This window comes from Marmota marmota, unplaced genomic scaffold (genome assembly GCF_001458135.2).
Source record: "Marmota marmota marmota unplaced genomic scaffold, marMar, whole genome shotgun sequence".
In the NCBI taxonomy this organism is placed as follows: Eukaryota; Metazoa; Chordata; class Mammalia; order Rodentia; family Sciuridae; genus Marmota; species Marmota marmota.
The window spans coordinates 1,037,816-1,052,074 of NW_026000076.1; the positions used below are offsets into that span (position 1 = coordinate 1,037,816).

General features: G+C 39.8%; 1 protein-coding gene across 2 annotated transcripts in view; it reads right to left on the minus strand.

Annotated features, from left to right (window-relative positions):
* Window positions 1–7,872, minus strand: part of Snx7 (sorting nexin 7) — a 77,611-nt gene extending 69,739 nt beyond the window's left edge. Inside the window, exon 1 of one of the 2 annotated variants that reach the window (XM_015500851.2) lies at window positions 7,661–7,872. In XM_015500851.2, the coding sequence (XP_015356337.1) occupies window positions 7,661–7,840 (180 nt within the window). In that variant the 5' untranslated portion in view covers window positions 7,841–7,872. Of the gene's footprint in view, window positions 1–7,538; window positions 7,560–7,660 lie in introns of those variants that run through there. The other variant, XM_048814398.1, reaches the window with a different exon arrangement.
* Window positions 7,873–14,259: the final 6,387 nt, after the last annotated feature.

Genomic DNA, 14,259 nt, shown 5'->3' on the forward strand with positions numbered 1-14,259 from the left:
GACTGATATATACACTTCCAGAGTTAATCAAACATTCCATTTAAAATAAATAAAACTTTTTAATCACATAATTCTTCACTTACTTATAAGGAAAACCTTAATATATACGTGAGGTGGTTAACTGTGAATATTTAAGTTTTACTTCTTCTTTAGAAAGTATGGAATGGAAATAAATAAGCACATGAATTAAATTAATTTTGAGAACCATAATTTCATTAACTACCAAATGTGTTTCTTTTACTAGGTTTTTATAAAACTATAGAAGGCTATTAAGAGTTGTGCTTGGATCCTCAAAGATATAAACATGAAACTCCACTTTTAAAGCTCATAGGATAAAATACTATATGTAGAGTACATTATATTTAAATCTGGAGTGTTTTGACCTCATTTTCCCAAAATATTCATAATAATTTCCTCCACGGCCCCTAATAAACATAAAAAACAAATAAAACACCATTGTTTCTGCAGGAAAGCACTGTAGTTCCCTTTCTGCACCTGCATTTCCAACCTTTTGATCTAGTCTATGAGCTGCCTAATGTCAATTCACTCCTTTCCTGCCAGAGTTGGTTTCTGTGGCTTGGAACCAAATCCTGAGTCAGGTGCTATTAGCTTAAAGCAATTTATTTTTCTAAGTAAAAGATATTCCTGAATGATTTCCCTGGGTTTCACATGTTTTGTATTTATTTCTTCTCATACAAACTAAGCAGGAGATCTTGTCCAGAGAGCTGTGCACCAATCTAGCAATAATATCACTCACCACTGATTAAGAATTTAATTCTATTCAGTAGAGTATCCTGCTAGGAAAGACCAATACAATACAAACTGAATTTTCTGAAAGATCATCAACAAATTACTATTATAATTGGATCTATAAAATCTAAAAAAACAAAGCCAGAGGCCATGTCATTCATTAATGTAAGTATGTGATTAATATGCAATCTAAATATCCCATGATTATGTAATGTCCCCACATTCCTACCTTCAAGAAGTTTAGTCTATTGGAACTAGACAATCATGGTTTTACTGAAGAGAAATAAACATCTATTTAAAAGGCAAAATGTATTAAGCATTGTGATATTCAAACATCATTCTGGAAAGCACAAAATGGAAAGAAATTAATTCTATCTGGGGAGAGAAGAAGGCTTTAAAGGAAAAGGTAGTTTTACACTGGGCCATAAAAAATCAGAAAGGATTTCATTTTGTTGAGCCAGCAATAATTATAAAAGTAAACAAATACAGAATAAGCTCATGCAGTGGCAAGCAAATCAAACTAGATCAGAACTTCTGGACCAATGCTGGGCAAAATGTAAGATGAAAATAAACCACCCACCAGGGAATCCTGCTCAGACACTGATTCTGATTTACTGGGTCTGGAGCGAGTTCTGAGACTGCATTCTAAGGAGCTCCTAAGTAACATAGTGGATTCATGGTACACTCTGCAATGAGTGAGGCTCTAGAAGAGGGAAAGAGAGTAGTGAGGGAGAAGGAAGAAAAGCCAGGGTGCGGTCTGAGCACCAAGAGCCTTGAAGAGCAATCTAAGTAGAGCTCTGAAAGCACATGGGATACACCAGAGAGAGGCAAGATATGAGGAGGAGAATGAAGACCATGAGGCCATATTAATGGTTCTCAGAAGTAACCATATAAGTGCTCTGATTGCAGCTGTAGACATTTGTAAAGACGGCACCAATTCCAGAGACATCAAGAAGGTAAAACTGATGGAACATTTCATATATATGGGCAGACATGGAGAGTCAGTGAGTAGGATGAATAAAAGGTAAACGTTAAGCATTTTATCCTTGGTACCTAAGGAATTATGACATCATTAACAGAAAATTAAATGGAAAGGACAACAGGATTGGGACGGGAAATATTAGGAATTGGGAAATGGTGGAATAGAGTTCAGTTTGGGAATTAAGTTGAAGGGATAAGTAGGATCATCCAATTCAGATTTTCCACTGCTCTTGCAGTTAAATTTAGTAAGCTAGAATTCCATTGTAACTACTTCTTAATTATGGAAAAGGACAGTCAACTGTCACATCATCTTCTCCTCTGGGACAATTAGTCATCCAGCTTGTATTAGCCATTTTTAGTGACATAATTCATGACTGTATGAGGCAATCTTTTTCGTTTTGGAAATTTCAGTTAGAAAGCTTCTCTTTAAATTGATCTGAAAATTCTCCCTATACTTTTTACCCAGTAGACTGAGTGAACTCAGCTCCTGCCTAGCATGCACAAGACCATGGGTTCCATCCCCAGCCCTGGGAAAAAAGAAAGATTTTAACCCAGTGGTCTTAGTTTTCCCCTTCTGCCTTTCAAAAACTACAAACATTTAATCCACCTCAATCACAATGACTCCTCATAAAGAGTTGTTAAAAGAATTAATACAAGTGTTTTCTAAGCTAAACCACTTTGGTTCTTCCCCAGACTTTCTTCAAAGGCCATGGTACCAAAACCAGAAAAATCCTTTCTTTTTCTTCATGGATAGGAAATGTGTGACAAAATGGTTACTCTCTCTGTGGCAATCAAAGGCACTGCTAATGGATTCAAGATCCTCCCAGATAACATCTCAGGTTCCATCAATGTTCCAAAGAATCAATAACAAAGCATTGGCATCTCAAGATGAGTTATTTCTTTGCTATTTCTGACAGACACTCAACTCCCCTTTTCAAAACAGAGGATGGAATGGATCTTTAGAAGTCCCATGGACAGGTTAGATTACAGTACAATTAATACACCATGTGACCTTGAAAACAACAGTGTTTGTTTAGATTCAACATCATGTATTTATACATGTTAATTTTTCATGTACTAAAAAACCACAAGGAATATTTAAACATAATATGATCATGACCCTATGAAGGGTCTTCTCAAACTTATTCTGAATTTTCCTTATGTTTTAATTTTTATCATTGATTACATATGCTAATTCAAAGAGAAAATCTGAGGATTTTTTTTTTTATCTTTTCTCTATTTCATTTAGAAAGAAATATAAGAGTACTTAATACTAAGAGAACTATGATGGCAGTGAGTGGAATTTCCAGAAGAAGTATAATATAAATAGTCCTAGCTCAGCCTTATTTTGTTTTATTGGTTTCTCCCCCAACCATTTTAAACCATCAAAATGGTAAAAGCCACTGAGCCAGAATCAAAATGTAAATTTCAGGGAAAAGGGAACACATCTGGTAAGTCATTCAATCCTCATATTTACTGTTTATCCTCATTTTACAAATGATAAATATGAGGCATTCGCATGAAATAATTTGCCTAAAAAAATAAAGCTAACAAGCAGTGGAGCCAGGATTTCAAATATTGGCAATATAGCTACAGAATCTCTGCTCCTAACCACTAAGCTTATATCTTTGTTATATTTTTATTTATAATGAGTAACAGATTTCTTCTTCAGAAGTTAACATTTATCCCAATTAAATTTCAGTCTTCCCCTGAACCCACTATTCTAAATTACAAAAAGATGTAGAAGGCTGACTATGTTATACAGAATACTAGCTATTATTATAGTTATTACTGCTATGTAGCAAACCATCCCTAAACATAGTGGTAGAAAACAACTTCGGTGTTTTATATTTTATTACAATTCCTGGTTTTCTGAATTCTGGTAGCACACAGCAGAAATGGCTTGTTTCTTCTTCACCACATGTGAGGCCTCAACTGTGAAGATTTGATGGCTGAGGGTACCTGGATGCTGAGGGCTGTAATCATGAACATCTGCCAGATTTCAAGTTAATGACAGACAGGGACTAGGACTTTGGATGGGGCTGCTGGTAGAGCATTTACACATGATCTCAAGGTAACTTCACAGCACGGAGGGCTTAGGTTGCATTTCTCAAGTGGCAGCTTCAGAAAGCAGTGTCCTACTGAACAAAGTGAATTCTCTGTTTTCTTTTAGGATCTAGGCTTAGAAGCTGCACAACATCACTGCCCAAAGGCTCCACCCCACCCCAGATTCAAGGAGAGAAGCACAGATCCTACCTCTTGATAGAAGGAGGTCACATTACGGAAGAGCATGTGGCCATCCCTTTGCTATAGTGTTCTAAACTAGTTATGCTTTGTTTTAACCATCGGCCTCCACTCATCCAGGAGTCTGATCCTTGAGGAAGATATATCTTTAGCAGCTCAACCAGTGCAGGGCACAGATAGCAGGAAGGAGGGCAGGAGCAGAGAACATGCTTCCTATTCCCTCAAGGCTTCAACACCACATCTCTCTGTAAATATGGTTCCTGAGAAGTGGCCTCTTCCCTACCACTCTAGATCCTGTTGAGTTCCAGCAACAGTATTTCCATTCTTTGTCCCTTTAGAGCTAGGGGTCCTAATGGCTTTTTGTTACTACAAGACTGTAAGTGCCTCAATACCCCTTATTTGTTCTCAACTCTGCCCATAACTCTATAAGTAGACCCTGGATTAAAACCTCATTTACATTCTCTCATTGGAAAAAATTCTGTTTATCAGAGTGATGACCAATACAGGTATGTCATAGAAATGAAACACTGAGAAATCAAATGTGAAAAATTAATCTGTAGGTTTCTCATATCTTCTTCAAAGTACTTGATAGAATTTTTGAATAACATAGTTAGGTCCCTCTACTAGTATGGTTTGGATCTACGGTCAAATAAGATATAAGCTTTTCCTCCAAGGGTTCACATGTCCAATAGTGATAGGTGGTGAATCATTAAGAGTTGGCCCAAGTGGGAGGTTCTTAAGACACTAGGGGTACTATCCTCAAAAGGGATTAAGTGTTTTCATGGGACACTGAGTTAGGTCTTGCTAGAAGGCTGTTATTAAAAAGCAAAACTGGCCATTCTTCAGCCTCTCTGGCTTCCTTCTTCCCTCCCCCATAAGACCTTCAAAGTTCGGCTGATGCGAGAACCCTGTCCTTAAACTTCTAGAAATGTTATAGTAAAAGGAAAACTGAATGTCCCAATAATGATAACCTACTATTCTTTCAAAAGTATCCTTTTCTGTAAAAATATGAATTATTTTCAAAACCTTGCTCAAAGAGTCTGATTTACCAGAATAATCTTAAATTTTACATTATTCTTATAAAACGTTAGCCTCTAGTGAGACCTCTTTCTTTTCAATGTATTTATTAAAACACTAAATTCACTTTATGGCTTAGTTGGGGATTGGAATTAAGCCTACTAGTCTATTCCTTTCAACATCCCCACCCCTTGTGCTAGGCATCAACCTCAGGGCCTCACACATGCTAGACAAGTGCTCTACCACTGAGCTATATTCACAAACAATCTAAGGGAACAGGGTGACTACAGATGTGATTGCAGCCAGTCTTAAGATATTAAAGGGCAATGATAGTCTGCTTCATAAGTAATTGGGAGATACTATCCTAGGGTAGGCTAGACAATGGCTAGACAACTCTGCAGAGAATAGGTTAACAGAGGATTAAAGAGTAAGAAAAATGTCAGAAGCTTTCTTAAATTTGCTTGTCTAATTATAACTAGTGTTTAAAATTTTTAACTTTATGAAATATAATACAGTGGCTAATTTCAAATTTTTCCAAATATGGATTCTTTTTAGACTTTAACCAATATTATATCTTTACTTTTATCTATATGGCCAGTTTCTATAAGAAGTGGTTGGTTCTTAACATTGTCTAAGTGCTCAGCAAATGCAATTATACAACCCTAATAAACAGTGGATCCAGGTGCAGAGAACTGAAGGTTACACAATTTATAAGGATACCTTATTTTATTTATTTTTGTACTGGGGATTAAACCCAGGGGCACTTTAACACTGATCCTTTATTTATTTACTTATTTATTTAGAGACAGAGTCTCACTTAAGTTGCTGAGGCTTGCCTCCAACTTCAATCCTCCTTTCCTCATCCTCCCAAGTCCCTGAGATTACAAACATACACCACCATACTCAGCTTGGAAAGATACCTTAATAAGAAAATACAAAATTACTAATAAAAATTATGAGGAAAAATACATTTTTATTTAGAATGACAAAAAAAAAATCTCAAAAAATAATTGGAGCCATGGATATATTTTCTGAGAGTGCATCAGATAATTTACCAGGAATGATTCCTTTAAAATGCTTCAGGTTGCAACCTGTCAATTCCTTCCCACCCAATATCTACAACTTCAGCCATTCCCTATATTCCCACAGGCCTCGCAAATGAACAGCTCTGCATCTTAAATTTCATCAGTTTCACCTTAGATCCACATCTGACAATAGTGCTCCAATAAAACTGGTCCTGAAAAGCTGGCTGGAATCCTGAGAATCTGGGGAAAGAGATACTACCTGACAAGTTTTAAAACAGTTCCAGGTGATTCTGATACACAGTTGCCAATCCCAACATTCCCCTTCCCAATATTGGAAGTAAAACAATGTATAAGCATAGACTAATATTCATAGACTTAAAAAGCAATGTAAAAAAGGAAGGTTAAAAATAAATCAACCAACTGGCCAACTGTCATTGATTTGAACATAAAGTATGTGAGTAATATAAAAAGACAATATTAACCTTTTACAACTAAACATAATTCCGTTGTTTTGCAATTTAAATAGAACAGAGCACAAAACTGTGACTGTGTCCAAATATCTAGAATGCAACTGGGCCTACAATTCCATTTAACACCAAGAAAAAACTGAGTTTTTCATATTCCTCTTTGGAGCCAGACTAGGCTGGTTCACTTTCTAGCTACTGTTCTCTCTTCCAGAATAAAGACAATGGTTAAGTAGGTTAGTTGCTTTAACTAACATCTCAGGGTAACAATTATCTATTGCTTCTCAGTCATTAGTACATTGTTCTGATCTGAACTCAAGTCTTCTATTAGCAACTTGAGAAACCAGAATGTCTTTCAATCACTCTAAAAGAAAGTTATTTTTCTTTCCCAAAACCTTTAAGAAATATCAAGTACTAGTCTACACGCACCAAAAGTCTACCGCTAACCCCCACAAGACTTTCCTCCAATTACAAGTTAGGAAAAGCCTTTAGCCCTACAATTTCCTCCAGCGGGAAGAGGAAGGGGAAAACGAAAGCTGCAGGCTGTGGGTTGGATGGCAGTAGTTGTCTCTGAAATACCCTTAGCACCGCAGCTGAGGAGCTTCCTGTTAGACACACGACCGTTTTCTCCTGTTGAGATATCCTCGCACCTACTCCCACTGGATTCCAGACTCAGTTTGGGTGTCACTCAACTCTCAAATCCAAAAACAACACCACTAAATAAAAAATAATTTCCCTAAACTCAGGTGATCTCCCTCCCCGAGTTCAGAGCTGGCCGCGCCCGAAAAGCAGCTGGCAGGAGCCGGGACAGTTTCAGGCTACCCGCCTCCCGGGTTCAGACAACTGTCTGGAGGAGATGTCCCTGGCAGACAAAAATCAAAAAAGCGTGGGTGGGGATCACAACTTTGTTCAGACTCCGTGAAGCCAAGGCCCTACCCAGTGGAAGGTCAAAGTGCAGAAGAGGGAGCGGCTACGGTTCGGAACCCCGCCAGGGCGCAGCCCTGAGAGCCGGGACCGCTGCAGCCGTGGTCTGGCGGTTTAAGGAGACCTCCCCCACCTCCAGCTCCGAGGCTCTGCCGGGAGAGGCCAGGCGCGTTCCAGGTGGCCGCCGGATCAACGGTGGCAACTCCCAGAGTTGCTTTGGAACTTTCCCGGGACGCGCCGCCGCCGCGCCCTCACCTTACTGAACACCTCCAAGTCGTCCTCGTCCTCCTCCAAATCGAGCACGTCGGCCTGCAGCAAGGTGGAGGATCCGCTGCTGCCCGCGAAGGGGGCGCCGCCCCCAGGGCTCTCCGCGCCCCCGCCCCCGGACGGGAGGTCCGAGGAGCGCGCCTGAGATGCCCGGTGCTCGCCCTCCATCTGAGAGTGCGCGCCCGACCGGCCGCCGCCGCCTGCCCGGCTCCCCCGAGCGTGCCCATTGGCTCCCGCGCATCCTGCGCCTCCCCGGCCGGCCCCGCTCCAGCCCCTCGCCCGCTGCGCAGACGCGGAACTGTCGGGACGAGCGCGGGGCCGGGAAGGGCCGCCGCGGCCTGGGGTGCATCCCCACCTGGCCTGGGGTCGCCTGGAGGAGCGAGAGTGGGGGGCCCGGAACCCGGCGAGGGTGGGAGAAGGACGGCTACCCGCTGAAGAAGGGGGACTGGAGAGTTGCGGGCGGGCACTGACGCAGCTCAGGGACCGCGGAGGAAAGGTTTCTGAGGTGACAGGGTCTGGGAAGCAGCCTTGGAGGGAACAGTCGGGTTCGCGGGATCCACAGCGGGCTGGAAGGCAGCCGACCCAGCCCGCCAAAAGACAAAAACCAATATTGTATTTCCTGTCCTTAATGGTTGCCTTTCTCCTTGGTTGTGATTTTGGAGTCCATCATTACTAAAGGCTGATGCAAAAATAGAAGACTTGAAAACCTCCCCTGTTCTTGTCATTGATTTTTGACCCAGTAACTGAACTTAGTGGTTATTTCACGGTCAGGCCAGGGAAGTTGAGATTTCAGATCTATTTTCAGCCGCTTCCCAATGTATCTTTACTCCTGGAAGTCTTCCTGAAGTTAATGAGCAAGAATATTAGTACCAAGGACAACTAGCAGGACTAGAAAGAAATTATCTGCAGTCCTTGCGTTGCCAGTGCAAGGCTGTGATTATTTAGCTGCTAGTTCACTGTTTATTATATTTAAAAATTACAAAAATCATGGAAAACTGAAAGCAAATTGCTTTGATAAGTTTTTGAATGATCTTCAGATTTTATTCTTTATTCCCCTAAGCCTGGCCTCTTCTGTAGGCCTTATTTAAATTTTTAAGTAAACCAAAGATATATGTAAGCATTTTCTATTTATAGAAATAGAGAATATTTTTTATTTCGGATTTTTGTTTCTCATTATATTCCTTCTTACCCAGTCAAATGTACCTCCCACTGATTTTGGACAGGTTGGTCATTGTCAGTTAAGTTTTCTGAGCTTTATGATTCCTTTACCCAAAATGCTATCTCCTGCTTATCTTTCAGGAATTAACTATAGTCCCATCTCTTTCAGACTTTCCAAATGACAGTCTCTTTTAATTTACTGCACTATATAGATTGTGTTTGCTTCATTCATGTGTTTTATATTCTTTAGAAAACAATAACATTTTTAGAATAGAGATCATGATATGCCTGTTCAGATATACTCACTCAAAAAGGCTCTCTGCTGAAGTCTACAGAAATATAAGACTTTATTTGTCCCTCTCTAAGCTCATTGTGGTTAGTGAGGAAAATTTAACATTTCCTAATTGCAATCTCTGAACCAGGAAATTCTTAATGATACTGTGACTCACCATAATTGCCCAGGGAGCATAGAGAACAGGCTTAGAAAATAGGCAGAACAAACGAAGGCCACACAGTTCAGATCACAGTCAAAACCATGCACAGGACCGCTCCTGCAAGACACTGTTGCCATCACTACCTGATACTAAATGCCATACCACTTCACATAGTGCCGCTGACCCTGATATCACTGGAGTCCAGTGATATCCCTGACAACAGGACTATACTGCTTCTGAGAACTCCCATTTTATTACTGTCATAAAAAAAAAAAAAAAAAATGTGCCCATAGTTCTTTCTCTGTGTTGATAATCCTAGTTTTAAAACCCTAGAGGTTTTAAAGACTTGGCCCAGTTGGCCAGGTACCAATAAGATTTCTAAGGCACAGAATTTTGTAAACAGTGAGGGCATATTGATGCTGGTCAGTTAAGAGGAATTGCAGGGGAAGGGAGAGGAAGAAAGGGGGAAGGGCAAAGGAGAGGAGAAGGAGAGAAAAAAATTCCTACTTATAATTCACCCATTTGGCAATCTAACCTTTCTTCATATACCTCTCCCTGTCTTGCCACTCCCTATACATGTAGTATGGTTAAACCTCAATCATGTGGGTGCACAGACCACAGCTCCCTAAAGGAAGAAAACCCCAAACCTATTCATTATTGGTACAACTCCAACTCTAATATGCATAACTCCTATAATCTTAACTTCACATTAATTAGGACTATCACTGGAAGAATGGAAGAATTCTTGTTTGGATACTAAATTTTATAAATAGGCAAGGTCCAAAACGTCAAATGCAGGTATAATACTAAAAGGTGCTATACCCAGCCCTTTCTCTTGTTTCCTGGACTCTAATTCTGACCATTATTCTTCACCATATGCTAGTACCATCTGAAGGTAAGCAGTTGCAGCACCACAGCTCCAATCAAGGGTAGACCTGAAGGATAGTGGTGAAAGAAAATTCTTTCAGTACCCAGAATTTTCAACATGCCATTTGGTTATACACCGTATATATTAGTCAGCTTTTTATCACTGTTAACAAAATGCCTGACGAAAGTGACTTAGAAGAGAAAAAGGTTTTGGGGGTTCATGTTTTCAGGGATTCAGTCCATTCTCAGCTGACTCCATTGTTCTAGGACAGAGATGAGACAGAACATCATGGAGGAAGGACATGATAAAGTTGCTCAGCTTATGGCAACAAGGAAGCAAAGAGTGAAAGAGGCCAGGCATGGTGGCGCAGCCTGTAGTCCCAGTAGCTTGGGAGGCTGAGTCAGGAGGATTGCCAAGTTCAAAGCCAGCCTCAGCAAAAGTCAGGTGCTAAGCAACTCAATGAGACCCAGTCTCTAAATAAAATACAAAATGGGGCTGGGAATGTACCTCAGGAATCAAGTGCCCCTGAGTTCGATCCCCAATACCAAAAAAAAAGTGAAAAAAAGAAGTCAGGGACAAGATATAGTCCTCAAAGGCATGCCTCCAGTGACCTACTTCTCCAGTCACATTCCAACTGCCTATAAGTTACCAACAAGTAGTTTTTTTTTTTAATTCAAATTATCAATCCTCCAAATGTATGCATCTCCTCAAGAGAGTACAGCTCTCATCATTGCCTAAAAGACCCATCTCTGAATCTTCCTGTACTTGGTATCATGCTTTCAAAATATGAGCTTTTCAGGAGACATTTCTTTCTTTTTTATTTTTTTAATTTGTTCTCATTAGTTATACATGACAGTAGACTGCATTTTGACACAATACATAAATGGAGTATAACTTCTCATTCTTCATGTCTGAAAAGAAATGGCCAAAAATACAGATTTGTATTAATTAATGAGTAGTTGCATATGGTTGGGTTGGATGGTCAAGGGCTTGGAAGGAACAGTATTGGGTAACTGGTGGAAAGGGAACTGAAAGAAGTATATGGATGGATTTTTCATAGTGATAACAGATGTTTATAAATGTGAAATACCCACCATAGGACCAATACTGCAGTGGTGACTCTTAATGATCAGGTAAGTAGGCAGAATTATGCACTGTATTAGTCAACCTTTTTGCTGTTGTGACTAAAAAACCCGATAAGAGCAATTTTAGGGGAGGAAAAGTTTTTGTGGAAGAGTGTGGTGGAGGGAAGCAGAGAGACTCCACTCACCAAATACAACATATGTTCTCCAAAGGCATGCCCCCAATGACCCACCTCTTCCAGCCACACCCTACCTGCCTTCAGTGACCACTCAGTTAATCAAGGGAATAATTCAATTATTGGGTTAAGGCTCTTATAACCCAATCATTTGTTCTCTAAACCCTCTTACATTGTCTCACACATGAGCTTTTGGGGACACCTCATATCCAAACCATAATACGCACTTTCTCCTTACCCATCAAATTCATTGCTTACTGGACTCATGAACTAAGTGGTTGTGATGACACGAATGGAGTCTAGGCTTTGGCTCAATAACATGGATATTCTTTCACCAAAGCTGACTTGGCTAGTCATCCTTTTGTGTACCTAATCTACCAATAGCACAGAACAACAATGAACACTCAATATAGTAATATTCCTGGTATATAAGAGGCAAGCTAAGCATCTGATGGCAGGCCAATTACATTAAACCTCTGTCCTCAAGGACTAGGTAGCTTCCTCTTCACTGAAATGCATGTATTCTGGATATGAATTTACCTTTCCTGCCAACACCACCATCAGTGTATTCACAGAATGTCTTATTCACCATCATGAAATTCCTTAGCATTACATCTAATCATAGTTTGCAACAAAGAAAGTCATTGTGGGCTTACATGCATCAATAAACTGTTCTTACCAAACATTAATAATCTGGAAATAACTGGCTTAACTGAAATATGGACTGGCTTACTGAAGATTGTCATAGTGCCATTTGATAGAAAATATCCTGAAATAATGGGGCTCAGTCTCAGAATCCATTACATTGTTTGCCTCCCCCATAAGTAGAAAACGTTCCAGGAATCAAGGAGTGGAAGTGAGGTGACACCTGTTACTGTTACCCCTAATAATCCACTTGCAAAATTTTTACTTTCTATCCCATCTCTCTGGCCCAGAAGTGACTCATTTGTTTTTGTTTTTGTTTTGTTTTATGTTTATTTTTTTTCTTAACTGTTTGGCCAGAATAGATCATGTTGTTCCACTCAACCTAAAGGGTGTCATGAGGCAAAAATCATACCGTATATTTGGTAGACGGAGGGTCAAAAGTACTTGAATAGCGCAAATGACAGTTGTAACCTTTAAACAGTTAATTCTAGGTGATTAACATGAAGCAAAGATGAGCTAATGGAAGGGCCATAACCTCAAGCCTGTGATTAATACCCAATTATCTGCAAGTGTACAGTTTTTTTAACATGAAATTTCTTTCTAGCTTTGAGAACTCAGGCATGTCTTTCAAATTATTAACTTCAATTTTCTCATCAACAAAGTTGGGGTAATTAATAGCAGATACTTCAAAGGTTATGAGGATCAAAGAAAGCAATACACATGAACTCCTTTGTGAACTAAACAGCTATATAAATCTTAATTATTTTATTACTATGACTGTTAATATTAGTAATTTAAGTTAAATTATGTTTGCTGTATTTGTCCATAATTTCATTCAGACTCCCAACAGCAACGATGGGGTTAGTTCTTGTAATGAAATGTGATGTTTGCAGTTTTAACTAAAATATATGTTCTTAAAAACTTTCCCTCACTATTATGGGACACTGGTAATGTCAAGTCTTCTGATATTTATTGTATAAATAAATAAATATGTTAAAATAATAAGACAACATGATTTTCAGCAAAACCCAAAGGACAGAGACTATTCATGAAATTCCATGAGCTAAAAAGTTAGAAGGACTCTTACAGAAAAAAAATATAAGGAATGCAGCCAATTTGATATATTAGTATGGACTGGCCACCTCAATAGAAGCTAGACATGATTCATTAAGACGATAATGAGATTAGTTGGTAATTTAAACAGAAGTAGGGACCTGTTCTTCAAAACAATGGTAGAAAACCCTGAAGCCATTTTAGAGATCACAAGGGGCTGGACCCCCTACATCAGGCCAGAGTTTAAGAGCCTGATGAGGGGCCATACTATTGTAAAAGAGGGATCCCCACTACTGGTGCTACCACACAGGGAAAGCATTCTGTAGCCTCACTCTGCAGTCCCTCTAGGGGCAGCTCTGGCAGGATAAATGCAGAGTGCTTGTGCCCAAGAAAGCTGTGGAAGTTGGCTACTTTTATCAAAATTTCAAAGGATGCCTCCAAGAGCCATGGATCCTTTACAGAGAACCACCAGGAAGAGAGGTTCACTACAGAAGACCCCAATTGAAGAAAGTCAAGTGGAGCCTTGAAAGCATGACCAACTTCATGATCCCAAACTGGTATAGCTCCTAGCCTGTGACGACATCTTGAAAGAAAAGCAGACACCCAACTAAAACTAGCAAGAGCTGTGGTGTGGGCAGAGCCATGGGAGTGGGGCTGTCCAAAGTTGTGGGACCTGGTGGGCAGAGCATTAAGGTGAAACATTAGCAGTTAATGCTGTTTGCCCTACTGGATTTTCTACTTGCTTGAGGCCTTTCACTCCTTTCTTCTTTCATATTTTACCCTCTTGGAGTGGGAAAGTCTGTCATGTTCTCTTTCTGTCTCACCATTTTATTTTAGAAGCACACAATTTGTAAGGCTTCACAGGCTTACCACTGGAGGGAACTTTGCCTCAGAATGAATTGCACTGTGAGTCTCCCCTGCACCTGATTTATGGGAGACTTTGGACTTCAGATTTTGAGTCAGTGCTAGAACAAGTTAAGACTTTAGGGGCTAGGGGGGTGGAATTAACGCATGCTTTTCATATAAGAAAAACATAAATTTTGGGAGACAGGTGTTGAAATGCTGTGGTTTGAGTGCTTGTGTCTCCCCATATGAAATATAGAAAAACTTGTCAATTTCTAAAATAAAAGTCTGAGATTTGGGTAGGGATTTCATTGACTCTTTTGATTAA